Here is a 20,715-nt window from a genome sequence, read left to right on the forward strand (position 1 = left end):
TCTGTCTCTTTCCCTTATTTTACATGATAAAGTGCTTCAATTTCCAGCTGGATGGAAGTCATCAATCTCCACCATGTTCAAAAATTCTTCCTCTGTAGATCAGGGGGCTCCTAATCTGTGGAGCAGGTGTTGGTGTTGAAGCAGGAGCAATCAGGGGAATATAATTGTTTCTGATACATGGGACAGTCATTGTCACTCAGTCTGCAATGCAGGTGTCAACAAAAGCAAGGTCAGACTCCCAGTTGCAGGACATTTTTGCCTTTTCTGGTACCTGAGCCTGAAAAATGGGGCTGAGAGCAGGCAGTCTTTCCCCAGTTTCCTTATAACAAAGCACCTGCAGGCTTTGTGGCCTGCTGTGGTGCCTACAGTGGCTTGCTCAAACGAGAAAAGAAATTGTAAAATTCCCTCATTCAGCGGCAAAACTTTTTCAGGTGACAGGGAGCAGAGAAGTCCAGTGTCTCTTCATCTGCCAGGTTTCTCCATCCCCTCCTTTAAGTCTCATAATTTCTGTTCAGGCTATCAAAGAGACATCAAAAGATACAGCCCCCACGTTGATATCTACTGCCGAAAGACTTTTACCCTCCAGAAAGAGGTCGAGAATATTAATATGAAAGTGAAATAGCTGGTTTTTAAGGGTTTATAGATCAAGAACTTTTCAATGCGATTTCTATTCAGAGCATTTCAAACAGCAAAATATATTCCAGTCAGGAGAGCTTTAAATGAATATACCCCTTTCTCTCATATAACTTGATATGCAGTTAGATATGTAGTTAGAAATAAATATAGCATGGTGATATTCCTTAGGTCTTTCATGAAATCAGGCACCCTACATAGCAAATGTGTGGACCAGAGGGAATAAACCTTTCATTCCCTCTGTAAAATACTACAAAAATTGAGTGTCTGTTTTTTGCAATGGTTGCCCTATGTTCAATAAAGATGCTAGAAAATATGTGAGAATCCTGGAAACTGTAAGGTCTAGGCAATCTCCTCCTTATTCGTTGTTTACTGTACAAATTCTTTATCAATGAGAACCTAGGGACTTATTTTTCACTTGCATCAGCTTTACAACTGTACATTTCCATTTATTTCACTGTAATTATTTCTGGTGAAAATGGTGGTGTGTTTTAGTGGTGTTAGTTTACAATATTTTAATAAAAATGCATGACTCCCCTATGAAAAAGAAAAATCCTGTATTGGCTATTTTCAAGTAGCACCTCTAGACTGAAATTAAAAGACCACCAGTGGCTTTAAAATATTCTTAGCCCAGAGGTATGAGAATCTGCCAATCTCACATCATGAAAAAACAAGCACCTGAGAGATTTCAGTGTTATTGATCTTTTTTTCTGAAGGTCTATGGAGTCCCATCCCTATTGTCTGTGGACAAAATCTACAAATTAGTGAAGTAAGAAGAATTCCTGAAGGGCTTAAAGCCAAAAGCAAACAGCTGACTCTTTCAGGCACTCTATTACAAAAGTAAATTGGACACCACTCATGTTTGGTAGAGGAGCTCAAGAGTGTTTGTATGAAATAACGGACATGGTACAAGGCAGTTATGTTCCTGTAAAATGAAGTATATTTCCTCAGGAATTCCTAGAGGTGAAGTATGAATTCCTGTTAATGTGTAATCTCACAACTGGCCAGTGCAGCCTCCCTGTATAGAACAATGAATACTAGTCAGGTAGTGTGAAAAATGGGGAAAGAGGAGACAGAAAAAGACCAACACAGTCCCAAGCCTTAAACAATTTTTGTAACAGCATTAGGCACAAACACCATGGAAATGTCCCATTTGTGATGGTAACTTACAGAAAGCCCAAGCAAAGAAACTCCACAGCATTCTTGCTTCCATGGGCTACATGGCAGGAGTAAATAAAATGGGCACAATCCCAGCTGTTCCAGGGTATATTGTGTATCTAGCATGGCTTGCACCTCAGCAGCTGTGTCCTCCCCATCCCTCTCCTGGAAGAGACAAACAGGGTGGGCTCGTCTGCCCAGGCTCCTGGGCATAATCCCCGACCTATGCTGTCTCCACCACAGTGGGTAACATGGCCTTTTCAGATTTCAGCACAGCTTTTGACACTGTCTTTCATGGTATCTTTCTGGACAAAATATCCAGCATACTGCTAAATAAACACATCATTCAATGGATGAGAGACTGGCTCACGAGTCAGATGCAAACGGTTATGGTAAATGCAGTTACATCAGACTGGCAACCTGTCAACAGTGAGGTTCTGCAGGGTCAGCATAACTATGACCAGTACACGTCTTAGGCCCAGTTCTCTTCAACCTCTTCATAAACGACTTGGATGCAAGACTTTAAAGTATACTAAGTAAATTTGCTGATGACACTAAATTGGAAGGGGTTGTTTACTCCCATGAAGGCAGAGAGGCCTTACAGAGAGACCTAAACAAGTCAGGGGATTGGGCAATTACCAACCATATGAAGTTTGAAGTGCCAGATTCTGCACTTTGGATGGAGGCAACCTTGGATGTACGTACAGACTGGGGAGTGAGAGGCTGGAAAACAGTGACGTGAAAAGGAACCTGAGGTCCTGGTTGATTGCAAGAGGAATATGAGACAGAAGTGTTCCCTGGAAGCCAGGGAGGGCCAGCTGTGTCCTTGGGTCCATAAAGAAAAGCATCACCAGCCAGTTGAGGGAGGTGACTATCCTGCTCTCCTCTGCACTGGTGCAGACTCACCTTGAGTACTGTGTGCAGTTTAGGGTGGCGCAGTACAAGAAAGTTATAAAGCTATTAGAAATCATCCAAAGAAGAGCTAAGAAAATGGTGAACAGTCTAGATGGGAAGCTGTATGAGGAGTAGCTGAGATTTCTTGGTTTGTTCAGTCTGAAGAAGAAGAAAATTGCGAGATCTAGAGCTTCCTCAAGAGGGGAAGCAGAGTGGTAGGCACTGATCTCTTCTCTCTGGTAACCAGTGATAGGATCCAAGCCTGAAGTTGTGTCAGGGAAGATTTAGGTTGTATATTAAGGAAAGATTCTTCACCCAGAGCATGGGTGGACACTGGAACAGGTTCCCTAGGGAAGTGGTCACAGTCCCAAGCCTGCCAGAGTTCCAGAAGCATTTGGATAATGCTTTCAGGTGCATGATGTGATTCCTGGGGTGGTCCAGTGCAGGGACAGTAGTTGGACTCAATGATCCTTCTGGGTCCTTTCCAACTCAGGGTGATTTATGATTCTATGAAAAACATGATGGTAATGTTCACACACAGTGGGTAATAGAGGGTGATGGTCAAACTCGTTTCCTGGTCTTGTTGGGTGAATAACTATGACCAATACAGAAAGCAGAGCACTGAGGGGAATGGCAAACTGTTTCAGTCTTTTAGGGCTTTCATAATCCGTTTTAGCTGACTGTGGAAAAATGAGCAGATTAAAAATATTCTGAAGTATTTTGTGTTTTTTTGCTTGGAGTCTAGTAACTTGGATCATATTGTAGTCAAGTAAGATTGCTAGAGAGAGTTATGTTATTACTATTACTAATTTAATTACTATATTAATTGTTATTAATTATTAATTATATATAATATATTAATTATATATCCTATATTAAGATAACTACACATTTTACTGTATCAATACAGTATCAGTTTATATTAATATTCTAGCTTGCATTAGAAAAATTTCCACTGTTAGGAAAAGCAGGCAAACTCTGGTACAACAAGGCCTGATTAAAGTCCCATCTTTACATCACTATGTAGGACTTGCACAAGACAATAAAGAAGTTAATGCAAAAAAGTTATAATAGGAAAATTTCTCAAGAAAGTCACCAAATTCAAAATTATATCTATTAAGCTTTCCAGCTGGAAGGACCTGTCCCAGATTGCATATTGATAAGTTATTGTGTTGTATCAATAGTTAAAGCTTGGTAGCATGAGACAGATATGGTCCACATTACCAGTGAACAACATGATGGAACAAATAATAAGACTTTCATTACTGAAGACTGAAATCTGTTTAAATGGTCCACAGTGAGCATACTCTAAAAGTACAAATGAAGAAAAGAGAATTTTCTTTTTCCTTTATAGTTTGGTTTTGGTCAAGAAAGGGAAAAGAAGGATCTATCCAGGAGCTCACTCCTGCTTGCCCAAGTAAAAATTCAGTATCCAGTGAGGGGGAACTTGTCAATTTTTATATTATGCATGTATGTGTGTGAAGATATCAGGTGCATTATAAATTAATAAAAAAGATAAAAATATATTAAAGAAATCACAGGTAAAAATGGAAATGATAATGTTCTTTTAAGAGGCTGTTTAATTACCTACCACTTTTTACTGTCATTCACAATGATTATCAATTAATCTACATAATATTAATTTACATAGGAGGTAATGGAAAATTAAGCTAGGAAAGTTCCACATCACAAGGAACGATTTCTTGAAAGATCTTTACTTATATCATAGATTCAGACAGATCTAGTAGATGTCTTCTGCAACACTTGATTTATTCAATTATCATTTTCAGACTAACATCAGAATTATGGGGCAGCACAATTACTCATAATTTTTGTCCTTCCATGTGAACAATTGTTTCAACTGAAGCCTTCTACATGGAAGAGAAGAAATTAAATTTGCTTTCCAGGCTTCTACTTTAAGATTATTTTGTCCTTTCAGAATAGTTACTGATACCAGATAAAAACTTCCAAACTGAAAGTAATTCATATCAGTCTCCCTTTCAAGACCACTAGCAACCTTACCTATACAGATCATAATCAAACCACTGCAAAGAAATGCCTCAAGCACCCATTCCACTGAATCTGTTCTGAACCTTCTGAGAACACAGAAGTCCTTATAGATACTTATTCCTAGTCTCAACTTCAAACCCGGTCCTTCTCATCTGTGCCTGTTGGTTTTCTTTCCACAACATGAGACTCACTTCTTTGTTCTATAAAAGTTTATTAAAAAGCAAGTGTATTAGGCAACCCTGACAGTCAGTGAAAAATTCAAACCGAAAAGAAGGCAACTTCATCAAGTAATTCTATGTAAATTGCTACTGTGATATTTTAAAGCATCACTTCTTAGGTACTTATCAACATTCATCTTGACTCCACTCATGTATAAACTTTTTACTAGTCTCTCTTGGTATATGGCAGTGTCATCCAAACTCTGCTCTCTGGTACCCCGTGTGAATGAGCCTCCTGGGCTATAATCCCTGCGTGCTTTCCTTCCTCCCCCACAGAGCTACGCATACACCTAATCTGTGAATGAGGAGTGTTGTGGCAGCCGTGTCCTCTGGCAGGCACTGAAGCAGCAGAAGCTCAGTGTCTTTGTCTACACAATGTGTCAGAGGATTTCGCATGAAATGGGCTGTTTCCATGCCCATCACCTTTCATGGGAGAGCTGATAGGAGCTAAGTGAGTGTTTATGGCAAAAGAAGGAACTGCCCCTTAACAAGTCCACCATGCCCTGTTTTCAAACTTGTCACCTATGCAGGTGCCAGGAAAGCACATCCTGTGCTGGACCTCACACCTGCTGGTGGGATTCCCCTGTCTACTTTGAAAAATATAAGGGAAGCACTTAAATTTTTCAACAGTTTCTAAATTACTAGATAGTTAACACAGAACAATCAAAAAAATTAGTAGATTTATTAGAGAATTTGGGACAGAAAGTTTAGATACAAAATCTATGAAGGCAGCATTTACAGAATGTAGGGCTTTTAAAACTTACTCTGCACTGCAATCTTCATATATCAAAATATATTTTCCCAGAAAGCTTGTCTGTTTTTTGTGAGTAGTTCTGAGAGAAGCATATATGCACCTTGACTTCCTTCCTTAGTGAAAATCAAATCATTCTCTCAAAGCTTAAGAAGTATGAGTTGTTTCACTACTTGTTTAGTGAAATGCCTGCTCTGGATATCCCTATTTCCCTAGGACAAAACAGAAAGCACTGTAAATCATCAGGGACCACAGCTGAGAGAAAAAAAAGAATTCTTTCTGTAGTCAGGTCACATTCAGGCAACAAATTTTAATGGAAGAGCTAGGCTGTGGATGCAGTACATGATTAAAAGAAAAATGTCCTGTCAGTTGAAGCGCAGACTGAGATGGGTTTTAATCAGTGAATATTTTTCCCACCTATAAGAAAGTCTGGGCACATGGGTATCAACTACAATATGCAGAAAGAATCATCCTGATGAGTATGAGTGAGCACAGATCTATTGCTGTTAGGCTCAGCAAGGCTCACCTCAGGAAGGCTCACCTCTGGTTTGCCTGTGTCCTTTACACTACATGTGCAGACTAAGGAAGCCAACCCTCCTTAGTAAAATACCTTTTCATAACTTAAAAGCACACCTGCATATAAAAATCAATTAGAGAAATGTGGTTTTTGGAAATTAAAAAAAAAAAAAATGCAGCAAAGTCAAGCCTATCTGGCCAGAGCTATCAATCACCATATGAACTCAGTCTAGAGAAGGAGCTAATTTCCTTGGCTAGTTTATCAACTTTGCAGCTGGAGCAGACCTGATGCAGCACACTGCTGGCAGTGCAGCAAAGCTCTTTGCACTGAATTGCAGCTTGGCAGAAAGGTGCAAATTTGGTTCCACCTTTGGAGTAAACTATCATGTACGGAGGCTGCTGAAAGCTTGGGAGTGTCCTGAGAGACTTGAAGACAACTAGGGAGCAGTGTGCTCCAGCTTTCTGAATTTCCAGGATCTTTGGTGTCCCAGTAGTCTGTCAAACTGTTAAAGGCTTCCAACAATAGCGTCAATAAAATATTCCTAAAGTTCCAAGCAAATACTGCTTCTATTTTTCTTGATGAAAAATATTTGATTTCTGGATTCTCTAAAAAAAAACCCCAATGTTTTGATTGATAATCTTTGTTATACTTTCCACTTTATTCTCTTATAATTTCCAACTACCTAGTGCAGCATTCAGCATTCTGCACAGCTCTAAAGACAGCATGTAGGCACACAGGTTTGCTGAGGCACTTTAACCTGTCTTTACCCATTCCACCATCTCTCCCACTTATTTGCAGGGATGCTGCCTTGTACTGGAATTTGTGACCACCAAGTTTACTGTGCACTGTGCAGCTGCAGTTCCCCGCTCAGTGCCAGGTCAGGCTAATTTGAGAACACTGGAAACGGCACTGAATGAAAGTGTCTACCTGAGAATTACAGTAACTAAGTTGCAGATGTACAGTCTACTACACTGTTTCTGACATGAAATTGGTAATTATGGGAAGAAGTTGAAGGAGGAAAAAAACTACATATTTTTCAGATTCCCTTTATCTCCAGTGTTTCATCATAGTTTGCACTGAAATATTAATGAGGTCCATAAAAATTCGAATTACAAATCGAGTTTTATTTTTACTATAAATATTTTTGTGTAAATAAAAATACTTCAGAATACCTGCCCAGAATTTCATTAACATTTTTGTACAATAAAAAAGTTGTCACAGTAATTTTCACGTAAAATGGAAAACAACTCTATATCATATACCCCAAAATGTCTAAAACAATTAAGTTCTCATATAGATTAACTGACAAGGTGAAGGCACTACTATGTTGCTAGTGCTTGAACTGTTACCTACCTCTTTTTCAAAAATCCACATAATAACAGTTAATGAATAAATGAGCATGCAAACAGCTATATTATCAGCGGTTTCAGTTCCTGTTAAATGAGCTGCTTGGAAAAGCAAACATCCTTGGACTGACAACTGAGATGGAAAACCACAGATTTATCTTGATCTTGTTTCACATAGTTGCTTTATTGACCCAGATTGGTAATTAGGCAAATATACTTGTGTATTTTACTACCTACGCACTACCATGAATAATGAGGTCTAACTAAATCTAACAAGAAAGGACAAGGCCACTTCTAGAATGTTGGTGCAGATCAGTGTCTTACTATTTACCTCATTTTATTTTTTTGTTTACTGGCAAAGTGAAGTGGGCTGAACCAACACTATAAACAGTGGAGGAATTGCACAAGGCATAGATTATGATACAAATACAATGACACAACCACTACAAAGCATAGGTTTGCACAAGCCTCTTTAGCCTCTCTGCAGTCTGCTCCAGAGACTGACAACTCCTCAGTAACATTGCTCAGGCTGAAAAAGTTCTAATTTTCAATAATTTGGTGATCATACTAAACTTACTAATAAATCTGTGAGAAGACAACAGCTCACCTTAACTGTCTATTCACAGACAAGTGTTCTTGGCTATTTTTGGGTTTATTATTATTGTAATGATGATGACAATGATGGTGGTGGTGATGAAAACCAGGCATATGTTTCATACTCTCTTTTGCATGTTGAAGTTAAGCTCTGCAGACAACACAAAGTTAATTTTCCATGCCACTTTGTGCAAATGTTTATTATGGAAAAGAAGATGTTAACTGTTTCCTAAACAAAAAAGGTGAAAAAATTGAAACTAAAATTCAAGAAAAGATGTAATACCTTCAGTACAACTATATTTTACTTATTTAAAATATATCTTACCATTCCTGTAGCCCTTTCAATTACCTCACGCTTTTCTATCACATGCTGATGTTGACCAGCTTTCCTGATCAATCACATGTCACTCAAGGAAGTGGAAAGGAACCTGCCTGAGCACTAGTGTCATCCCCTACAGGGATTTTCTTTGAAGAACAACATGCATTATATGCTTCCTTGCATCCTTTTCTGTCCAATTATAAAAATAACAAGGCCATAACTAATGGGAAAAATGTGGAAATGCACTCCACTGCAGTGCCCTGGAGAAGCCACATTATATATTGATATCATTAGCCCTTTTCTTACATTTAAATGAGTATGAACCAAACTGCAGCTCTGGCTGACTGAAGGGAAGAGCAAAACCTGTTTTGTATCCTCTTTCACAGCAATTCCTGGAACTTTACCAATGGCATAGAGAATCTTAACGTTGGGGATAGAGGAAGAGCCATCCAAATCAAACCAAAAAGGATTCAAACTTATGGGTCAGTAGTAAAAGCTTGATCAATGACCTGAAATGCATTAAGCCACTCCAGGACTGTCCATGACCTTAGCCTCTCTGTAGTTCAGTAGTCACAGTATTTCCCTTGATTAATTATTTACATGAGACTCACAATCTTTATTTTGATGTCTGTTGCACTAAATATGTTTTTTTAATTAAGTTCTATTTTCCTCTGATGAAAAAAGCATTGTCTACCAAATGTCATAGTCCTTTTTCATAATAAATTATCTTTATGACATGGATGATTGTATTATTATGAATTATAAGAATAATGAAAATTCAAAATATTTGAAATCTTTGTACCTGGTTAATTAAAATAAAACCTGCAAATATATGGATGACAAGCCTAAGAATACTAACAATTAGGTTTTTAAAAATGTTAACCATCAATTTACAGCAATCATGATGAATCTTTTGGACAGGTAATGACCATTTTTACAGAAAATGATGTAAGAGCTAGAAATATAACTAATTAATTTTTTTTTTTTAGCATAACATACCTCATGAAGTTCCACAACAGGAAGTGCTAAGTCCTGCACTTTGGGAAGGACAACCCTGTGCACTGAAATGCAATAGAGGCCACCCAGCTGGAAAGCAGTTCAGTGAAAAGAAAAGACTTGGGGTTGTGGTGAACATCAGGTTGAACATGCGTCAGCAATGTGTTCGTGTCTCAAAGAAGGCAAGTGACATCCTGGGCTACAAAGTATTGCCTGCAGATCAAAGGTAGGTGATCCTGCCCATCTGTTCAGCACTGGTGAGGCCACAGCTGCAGGGTTGGGTCCAGGTCTTGAAGGGAAGGTGTAATGAGGATGGAGTCAGGCTCTTCTCAGTGGTGCCCAGTGCCAGGACTAAAGACAATGAGCACAAACTGAAACACTGGAGGTTTCCTCCAGAACAGACAACACTTTTTCAGTCAGAGGGTTATCAAGCCCTGGCACAGGTTGCCCAGAGAGATTGTGGAGTCTCTCTCTTGGACATATTCAAAAGTTGTCTGGGCGCAGTCCTGGAAAGACTGCTCTAGGCTGACCTGCTTGAGTGTGAAGGGCTTGGATCAGATGACTTCCAGAGGTCCATTCCCACCTCAAATATTCTGTGCGATTTTGTGATACAGAGGTTGCAATTTTTTTACTAATGGTAGACATGTCACCGAGCATTCAGACACAAAGCTGTTGCCTCTCTGGGGAAATTGTACAACATTTATAAATTTGTGAGTTGAAAGAAGCACTGAGAAGACATCTTCTCAGGGCATATAGTTTAGCATGTATATTTATACGCTCTTATTGTCTAATACAAGTTCTGGAAGACAGTGAGCTGTTATATGTGGCTTTGTCATCTTTTGCACACAGAATCATAGTTAGATACAGATATTAAAGTTGTTTTCCTCCAACTACTACACAGTGATGTGAACTGCCTCTGCACTCTCACACTGCAGCACCCATACCAGATACATTCCTGTACCAGAGCAAGTGCAACCAGCACTGAATGAAGGCTAAATTCTTTATCTTAGAATTCTTTAATGGTTTTGGCCTCAATGGTCTCTACAGTACCAGAGAAAGAGTTTCAGACTAAAACCATAAGCAGCAGCTCTGTTATTTTTGCTAGTATCTTCATTTCACCATTTAAGCAAAAGACAGAACTTTCTCTCAAGGCCAAATATAAATGAAATTAATTCCGACATTAAATAAAGAACATCTCAGTCCTTGCAGATTTGTGCCCCAAGTTCAAGATGTTTTCAGCTTTGAATTGTCTGCACATCAAGAGAGTACATGTCCAAGAGTGAAAGAGCATTTAGAAACAGCTCAGAAACTGAATACTTATCATTATCCTTATCCTGACAGTCTAGCTACATGTCCCATTCTTCATCTGCAAAGAAGGTGGAAGAACAATAGCCCTTATTATAGGGCTAGAGGTGCTCACATTAGGATCATAGAAGAGTTTAATAGAACAGAACACCCCTGCATGGAAACCAACACCATCTCTATTGGTGCCATAAATGTCGCTGTAACAACTCGATGTCAAGTGAAAATGTACCTTTGTCTACCATATCAAAAAGGTAGGGGATATGTTTCTCTGGCAGAGATTTAAAAAATAATATGTTCTTCTACAACCTTGTGGGTAAATAGACCATCTATCTACTTCCTGCCAAAATCCTGCCTCAGTCCACTTTGAGGAACAAATGTCTGGGAGCATTCCTGGCCCTGGCATGCTGTGACCCATGTCATTACACATGTAAGAGGTTGGCCTGCTCTAGCCACCACTCTCCCCTCACAGTTCCCACTCACAGTTTTAATCAAGTGAACAATCACAGGGATTATTCCCACTGGATGGCTTGAAAGCACCAGCATGATTTGGAGGCTGTGACCATCATCAGAAACATGAGTTGTTCTGACCCTGTTGACCTCAGTATCCAGCTCCCTTGGCATGCTTAATTTATGTGTACAGATGAAGTCATATCCATCTTGCAAGAATATCATGCAGACTCACAGTGACCACACTATCCAGTCACCAATTTGGCTGCCAGGAGTGTTTTTTCCTATACTTGTGATATTACAACTTCATTATATTCTGCAGAAAATAATATATTTTTCTGGCTATGTTTTGTGCTTGGTAGTGTATGTGATAAGCTATTCCCCACTGATAACGTTACCTTAGGCAGGTATGCTTAATGCTTTTTACTTCACTATGGAAAAATTCAATACTCTTAATCTCCCTGTATCACATCTTTGCCTGGATTTACAGTGTAGTGAAAACCAGTCTCCCTTAACTTAAAGAAATGTTTAACATCTTCAACTCCTGATCACTTAAATAGCCACCCAGAATCAGGATGAGATACAAAGTTACTGTTCCACCAATAAAAGATTTTCTTTTAGAAAGAACTATAAAGCAGATACAAAAAGAGCTTTACTGTATTAGAATTAAATAAATGAATGCCAAGCCTATTCTCTGCAGAAGGGTCTAATGTAGTCACAGCTGCAGAATTCTGTGCATATAAAAATCTTTATACCAGTTAAAAAAAAAAAAGTCACCTTTCAAAAATGCTGCTAGTGAGTTATATATCTCGACAGGTATCCAATATTTACCCCTGGAGGGATTTCTTCTTACAGAGGCTCTAATTCCCTACCAAATGGAAGTGTTCACATTCCCAGTCATTTGGACAAGGGTTAGCATGATAAAATGATTTGTTATGCCAATAAAGTTTTTTGTTACACTGTAAAATGGTTTGTTATGTGACTACTGCTATATAAAAATGTTATGAAAATTAAGTAGGTTGTAAGATCCAAAAAGGAATAGGCTGCTTTTGGGACTACCTACTAGGAAAAGGAAAAAAAGAATGATCTTCTGAACTACAGTCCTTCATTACTTCAAAAAGACAACTTAAATGACCTTTTAACTAACAGTTGATATTGGTACCCCAGTTAGGAAAGCAGTTACGTATCCAAAATGGATATGAACTTCCTCAGGTCAACAGTGCTCAGAAAATGGGAGGAAAGTGAAATAAATTTATTAATCTAGGTGGTGACTTCTGTCCTGTGTGACAGTAAATGAAACAAGCCTAAGTTACAATTCAGAATGGAAACTGAAATACAGACTCATGGTATGTTCATTATAACATGTCACAGATGGGATAGCAAGACCAGTGAAACTGGAGGAAAACCTTCCTTTGTGTACAGTATTTTAATTTTAATACTGTGTATATCAGCTAAAACAGTATCTGAAACTGGCAACTATTTAATTCACAGTCATGCCTTATAAGTTCCTGGCACATTTTGAATTTGCAATGAATTGTATCCAGAATGGCAATCAGTCACTCCTTCAGAATGGGAAGGCCAGTTACTTCTTATGATTTATAATTATTACATAATTTCTACACTTTTTGAATTTTAATATTTCTCTTCGTTTGTATATATTAATCAGGTTTATTCTATTGCTATAATGTCAGTATTTATGTTCCTGTCATTTAACCAGAACTCTACTGCACCATTTATTGCAGAAGAAAACAGTTCCTGATTTCAACAACCAGATGTATTTCCACCAAACACTCAATTTGTTCATAATCACAAAAATGCTGGAAAAAAATTTTAAGATAATACATCTTTTCTTATAGAAGTGAGGGAGTATTTAAAATATTTCTGTTCTCCTTTTAAACTAATGACACTTCAATTTCCCTTCTGCAGACTCACTGATGCAGAGTGAACGACACTGCATTGCCAGGAAAAGTTGCTGCAAATGAGGAACTCAAGGGAGAAGCAACCTGCTTTCAGTATCAGGCTCCCCCAAAAGTATGGAAGAAGAATTCAGTTAAATTTCCGCAGATACAGTGTACAAAATTCATCTAGAAGGCACACTTTCACAGAAACTTTATGATTTATATTGGTATACACAGGGCTGGGTTGCAAAACAAGTAATTTTGTCTTCATTGGAAAAGATCCTGACTCAAAATCTTCTCCTGCCTGACTGAAGGGCTGTCAGGAGAAGGCTTGTGTGGGTGCTTGTGAGGTCACTGATGCCTGGGAAGCTGACCAGGAGCAGACACTTTCTTTTATAGGCAGATGTGATATCAGTGATGTGTAAACCAAGTGCACTAATTCAGACCTGGATTTTCAAGTGTAATTTCATTAATCACAGATGTACAAGTTAATCCAAATTTGATTAAAAGTAGTGGCAAAGAAAAAGCACTTGATATCTTACAAAAGGCATGTAGTACTGCAGAGAAATTATCTTGAACTTTTGGACAGTATAACAGATATAAGAACATATACTGATTATTTTTTTCTTTTGAAAGAGAAATGTCCTTATCTTGAAAAAATGCAAAAATTAAAATTTGAAAATAATTTTAAACTAATGAATGAGATTTATTCTGAAGATTCCTTTTACTTTGCAAGTGGTAGTATTTACCAATCAGTTAGTAAAACAGCTTGAAGTACTGAACAGACCAGGAATATCTATCCTTTCTAATTGCTCAGATGTAGTTCTTGACTAGTAGGTGTGGACTGTAGCCTTCATCTCTTTTTCCACTGTCTGACAAGCACTAATAGCCACAGTTAGGATGAGCACTTATGTTCTCAAATCACAAACATTTATGTTCTCAGAATAGGTCTGGGCATCTGGGGTGATCGATCCTATGTGCAATAACTTGGGGTTAGCCTGTTGCAATGTACTACACACAGCTATGTAGAGAAAGAGCTGTCTCCTACCACCTAGGAGATCACACACAGCTCATGGCAAACAACTTGTTAATCACAAGCACAATAGATTGAGGAAAGACTTTGGTTTTTGCTCCCAAAGCAACATATGCCCCAGCACTTCCCTGCATCGCAGGCTTTTTATAACGACTTATAGCATTTTTTGTTTTGGCATTGCAACAATTGTGGACCTTGGAAGCAGAGTAATCTGATAACACAGAGTTCCAAGAAGGAGCAAATAACATGAGAATGTGTACTTTAATTCCTAATATTTCTCTGACCTTTTTCAAATATTACATCCATATCTCACTTTGGGAAGAAACTTAGCCATGTATCATGTAAAATATATTTACATTCAGGGCTGAATAAATGCCATCATTGACTGTGAACTTCAGAGAGATTTAGGCAAATTAACTTTGGTCAAGTCTGCTCTCCTTTGCTGTACACGTCTTAATGAATGAGAGCCAAGAACTCGAGTTAATTTTCACCTGTCCCAGCAGAGGCCAGAATGGGGACTATGCCTATACTGAGGTTGACAAGATATAGGGAAAGAAAAGAGCAGTGCATATGTTAACAACATGTATATAATTCTCTCATTCAAAATACAATCAAAAAATCTGTGCTGCTATACATCAGCTACTACATCCCCCTTCTAGGACACGCAACAGCAGCAGGCTGCATGTGAAAGGACTGACGGGATCCCAGTGCAAAAAGAAACATGAACTTACAGAGAGGAGTATTTGGATAGCACTGTGAATGACCTCTAGGTACTGGAAATCAATGATGCAGCCTGTCACGGAGACGTAGGAGTAATCCTCTAGGACACCAGGGGCAGAAGGACGAACCACCCTTCGTATGCAGCCGGGTCCGTGTTCCCGCCACCAAGAGCGGTGCATTGAGATGTTAAAGGTCATGAGATCCGTTTCCTAGGAGAGGGAGGGAAAAAGTGTGAAAACCTCTGACTTTCTTTACTTTCTTCAAGGTAAAGAAAGGGGAAATAAGAGATCTTTTCCATCATTATAAGGACAACAAGATAACTAATTTGCCTTAACCCTCATGCCAGTAATTTTAGCATGTAAGGAGAATGTTAAAGTGGAGAAAGGAAATTGCAAACATACATTGATTATATTGCAGTTACACAGAGGATTTCCTGCCTGGTAGAACTGTCATGCCAGATACTGTAAAAACACAGTGTATAGCCTATGTTCCCACGGACTTACAGCCTGAAAAGCAAATTTTGTTGTTACTTGACTAGAATGTCACTTAAGGACTAATTTTTTTTTTAACAGGCAACAGAGACAGTTTTACCCCATGGTTCTGGAAACAATCTAAATCAAACTTCAATCGTATTTATTTAAAATATTATCTATAGATCATATCTACTATTTTAAGTAGGACCACAGGCAGCCAGGCTGTTCCAGTTGCTAAAGGTTCAAATGAAAAGATACCTCCATTCAAGCACCCTCCTCTCTTTTCTCCCCTCTGCCCACCATCCATATTACCATCTTCTCGGTTTAGTGAAGAAATCTGCTACTGGGAACAGATCTGGGTTTAAAATAAACGCAATAACTTTTCTTCATTCAAATCATCTTCCTGATCAGATATGGAATCTACTCTGATGGGTACTGGCTGCACTGTGACCCACACAGCATGTATAATGTCTGTGCACTTTAATAAACTTCATCCCACTTCCACTTGGAGTAATGAAAATGGCAAATACACTAGTGTACTAAAATTTTTCTAACAGTTTGTTTATGAAATACAAACAGGAAAATTCACTTGATTAACAATAGGTTAATCTTTAGGTCCTGCTTAGGCAAAATACACTGAAGTTGAACAGATGTCATTTAAATGCAAAAAACCCTCCAAAACAAACCACTACTCCTCACTGGAGATAAATGAGAGTTGAGTTACATCGATAATTAAATAATTAATTCAGATTCATGTTTCCATATTTCCTATTCTCAACTCCAAGGCAGCTGCAAAAAATGTGTGCAAAATTGTCATCCAGATGCCCAAAAAATACCGCTGGCTTACATATATATCCTCTTGTCAGCACTGTCATGACCCTGATTTGCCCTTTGCATCCCACTCCAGAAATCTGTCCTGTCAGTCTGTCTTACTTTCACCCTGACCAAAGGGCTGTTTGGTGCAGATTCCAGTTGCAGAATTGTTCTCTTCTCTTAATTGCCTCTATTCTGGCCTCACCTGAAAACTACCTTCACCCAGTGTATGTTGCTGCTAGTTAGCAGTAAGAAATCTGCCTTTGTAATCTTCTGTTTTACTCTCCATAAGTTTTTTACCCTTTAAATGTAGACTTGCTGGAACATTATCTCCAGTTGATGAGGCATTTCTCTTTTTGCATGTCAATCCTTGATACTAGTTTAGAAAATTTTCAGCTGCAGCCTGAAAACAAGCTGTGAAATCAGATGCTAACAGACACCTCAGTTTAATAAAAATAAAATTTTAAATATGGAGTCATAGGAAACAACTGAGGCTTTCTTTGTACCACAAGACCAGAGATTGCACACTGGTATTAAGTGTTTTTAACAATTGTCAGGTCTAAGAAATGCCAGTTGTCAGGCAGCACACACATATTCACCCTCATGTATTTCAGTAGCTCTTTGTTGAGTAGGAACACAGATTAATGGGTTACTGTATATTAAGTATTGCAAGGTAATGCTTCGTTATTACAGCTGTGGGAATAAATTGTGATGTCCATGGCATTGGTGTCACAGCTTTCTTTGCCTTTGAGAGTTTTTTAATCCCTTTCATATTTTTTTGTCTTTGAGTTTTTATTGTTATACTCTGTTTCAGTGTTTGTGCTTGGCTAGTTCACAGCACACGACACCAAAAAAGGGCAAATTTACATAGAGAAACAGCTTGAAAAATGTTGCTGATGCATTTAAAATGTAAGGATTTGTCATGTGATTAGTAGAAACAGTTTATTAATAAAATTTTTCATTTCCGGAATACTGGTATGTTTGGTTCTTGGAGTGATTAAAACAAAATGCTTCACTTGATGGGCATGTTTAGAGATACTTAACTAGATGGTTATGTTCATATTTCAAGGCTGCTGGATTCAGGTAGAAAGTAAGCAGCAAAAAACCCCAAAGAGATGTCATCACAGCACTTTCTGTTTTTTAAAAAATAAAATATTGTTCCGAAGTTATGAATAAATGTTGTAAGAAGAGATTTTCACAGTTGCTTTTCACTGTGTATATTACATTCTGAGCTGTGAAAGCAGGTAAAAGGAGATAATGATGGTCAAGCAAAGACCAGTTTTAGAAATGCAAACAAAACGGTGCATTAGGTTGACCTCTAAAATACCAATTCACAAAATGGCAACCATAAACTATTCTAGCTGATAAATGTTAAGCTGTCAATCAATAAACGAAAGTCTGACCAAAAAAAAAAATCAATTTTTTTTTTTTTTTGGGCAGCTGAAACATACTCCTCTCTAACTACTTGGAAATTCTTAATGCATAAAGTGAGTCAAATGCACCAGGCATTAAAGAAATTAACCTGTATCTTTATAGTAATTTACAAACAAATAGAAAATTCAAGATTCTTTGGCAGGGTGTACAGGTTTTAATATCAGTGAACTTCTGAGAGTGTTTCAGTATTTGTGAATTCACAGCTTGGGAACCCTGAGAATGGTGGAAAAGCTACTGCCTAAATGGCTCATTTTCAGTCTAAGTTAAGAAAATACATTCAGGTGCTTGAAGTTTTTCAATAGATCATCTGTTAATCTTCCAATGTCACAAGCAAACATGAAGTAAATGTGCAAAATATTTAATCTTCAACAAGTGATGTAATGTAAACTGCTTATTTATTAAAAAAAGTGCTGCTGCTTCACAGCAAGAGACTCAGTTTCAAACTCTGTTCAAAAGAAACCAAGTAGCCTTTCTGACTAATCTAGTTGAGATTCATTTAACAGTTGAAATTTCAATGGAAAATTGCTGTCTTCTGAGCATATATCTTGGTTTTATCTCCATGCATCAGCAGATAAATTATACCTCCTCAGCTGGTAATCTCTCAGACAGATGCCATAAACAAAGAGGGGCAGAACACAGACAACAGGACTTCCAGGAAAATCATGTGGGACTTAGGGAGGTGATACAGGGAAAGGGAAGCCTTGTTTCCTATTCCTTCCTTTATTCAGCCAGCACTAAAGCAATAGTCCAATCTGTGCAAAGTTCACTCCTGAGTATAGGATCAGCTCTGTAATCACACTTCTACTAAGGCAGAGTCCCACTTAACTGTCTATTTAAGCTTTTAAACTATGTATAGGATTTGTGTTGGCTGTCAGCCCAAGGATTAATTTTGATCATTATTGGAAATCATTGCTGTGGCAGGTACTTTCTCTTAGGTGAGATGTAATCCCTGTAAGTCCCAGTAATACTGTTTCTAAGTGCTTGGAGATAATGTTTAATTTCATTATATCTGCTTATTTTCTACATTTGGTTTCAAGTGGACATTTTCTATTGGTCAGGGCTTTGAGCAACCTGATCTGGTAAAAGATGTCCCCACCTGTGGTGGAGAGGCTGTCTAGGTGATCTTTGAAGGTCCCTTCTGACCCAAATAATTCTGTGATTTTCTGCTTCAATCCTTAGGTGGTGAATCTGGATAAATTTTAAGAGATCATAGTATAACACAGTTTATTATAAAACTAAAGAACAATAGCAAGGCTGATGTTCCATTTATTTGTATATACTTTATGCACAGTGTCAACAACAGCAAAACAAAAAATTAATGAGAAATTAAGACTAACTGAAATCACCAGTTTTAAAGAAAAAACAAAAGAAGACATTAAAGCTCTAGGGAAAAAACCCAATGCACCAAGATTACCTTATATACCAAATAGATAATATGCTGTGACATGATTACCATTTTTTTTTCATTGTATGTTTCTGCTTCATGACATGCTATTTTATATTTCTTTCATTCCTTGTTAGTATCTGAAAAGTATAATCTTAGGAAAACTGTAAAAAAACTATAAGTGTTTTGAGTAGGATGGAGGAAAAGCACGTTTTTCCTTCACAAGAAGGCAAGTCATACATTCCATCTCCTCTCACTACTTCTAAACAAACAGGTTTTCAGGGTCTGGGCAGATAATACTGAAGAAGTCCATGGCCATTCCCATTTCCAAACTTAGACATTTGTGTCATTAGCTCCCATATTACCTTGATTGGGATGACTATTTTTGAATATTAACTTTTTTTTTTCCTGTTTATTCTTAATTTAAACTCTTGCCTCAGTGTTACACCGATGGCTTTTATTTACCCCATGAGCTATAGGTCAAAGGTAGCCCACTCAATAATTGTGGCATTCCTGCAAATGGGATAAAACAACGAACCACGCTGATTCCAGGCTGCTTAAGATATAATTCAGTCAATATCTTGACCTCATTATGAGCACTGTGGTGAACAAATGATATGAAGAGCATTCTTAAATTGAAGCTTATAGGTTGACTCTATTAGGACTATTCAGCTGCCTGAACTGGATGTCAGACTAGACATAGCAAATTCACTCCTGTGGTAGCAAACCCAGTGTACACTAAACCAAAGAAAGTATGTAATACACCTAAATTAATTAGCACTTAAAGAGAAAACTTGCAGTAATAAGATCTTCAGACACAGGCTATGCAGAAGCAATCCCAGCGTCATGGCCTGAGAGTGATTGAGAGGTACAGAGGCAAAGTAATTTTGGGTGGTAGAATTAGAGGTTCGTGGTTCCCACTTACTGAGATTAGAGGTTTACAAACAGAGCAAATCCTGTAAACATGACATCAGATCATGACTACAGGAAAAGATTTCCATATCAAGCATAATTACTGTTGGAAAGTTACATTGATTTACTCTATTGTCTTTCCAATCAATCTATACTACAGCACTTCTTATCCATTTGGCTACAGGCCACCCTCAATATGTATAATGTGAAAAAAAAATTGTACAAACGAAGAAGTACTGGCTTCTATTTATATTTCTTTTGTTACTTTTATTCCTTGGGCTATAGATAATGTTATCAGATTTTATCTTATTTTTTAAAAGTGAACACAATAACTTCTGGACATTTATTTGCAAAAGCAGGAAGATGATCTACCTAAATGATTAAAATACTTTTGCTCCATTGTTTAATTTGTCATATGCTCAGGGATCTGTATCCTGTCTTGCAAAACATGCAATATTAAAATTAGATTTACCAAACTTGCTAGCAAAGTGGAATATAGTGGAATGTCTTTAAGAAGCCAGAAGGCAAGAAGTCAACAAGAGAAGCAAACTGCTGTCTTCTTCATGCAGTGTTAGGATTAGTCACAAGAGCAAATCATAAGAAAAAGCAAGGGACTGTTTTCTGAGACTTGTTGCCCATAAAGATGAGATCTGATCTTTGGCAATATTCAGATCCATGCTCAAATCCCAGATCCACACGTTACACCTTAATCTGGTCTGCCTCCCTTTTGTGGCACTTTCTCTGTGTGAGAAAGAGTCCAGAGAAGTTACATGGCATGGTAGAAAAAAGTTCCAAGCCCCAAGGAAAAAACGACGTGAGACAGGGTGATTGGATCAATATGAGTCTTACTTATCACTTGC

At 37.9% G+C, this 20,715-nt stretch overlaps 2 protein-coding genes across 3 annotated transcripts in view; one reads left to right on the forward strand and one right to left on the reverse strand.

Annotated features, from left to right (window-relative positions):
- The window catches only part of LOC126647092 (aspartyl/asparaginyl beta-hydroxylase-like), a 724,697-nt gene that overhangs the window by 294,201 nt on the left and 409,781 nt on the right, over positions 1–20,715 (forward strand). The window lies entirely within an intron of this gene.
- Positions 1–20,715, reverse strand: part of NKAIN3 (sodium/potassium transporting ATPase interacting 3) — a 330,561-nt gene that overhangs the window by 70,180 nt on the left and 239,666 nt on the right. For both annotated transcript variants that reach the window (XM_050329112.1, XM_050329122.1), the window contains exon 4: positions 14,851–15,048. In XM_050329112.1, coding sequence (XP_050185069.1) covers positions 14,851–15,048 — 198 coding nt within the window. The remainder of the gene's footprint in view (positions 1–14,850; positions 15,049–20,715) is intronic.

Source organism: Myiozetetes cayanensis, unplaced genomic scaffold (genome assembly GCF_022539395.1).
Source record: "Myiozetetes cayanensis isolate MyiCay16 unplaced genomic scaffold, myiCay2020 scf1, whole genome shotgun sequence".
NCBI classification, from domain to species: Eukaryota; Metazoa; Chordata; class Aves; order Passeriformes; family Tyrannidae; genus Myiozetetes; species Myiozetetes cayanensis.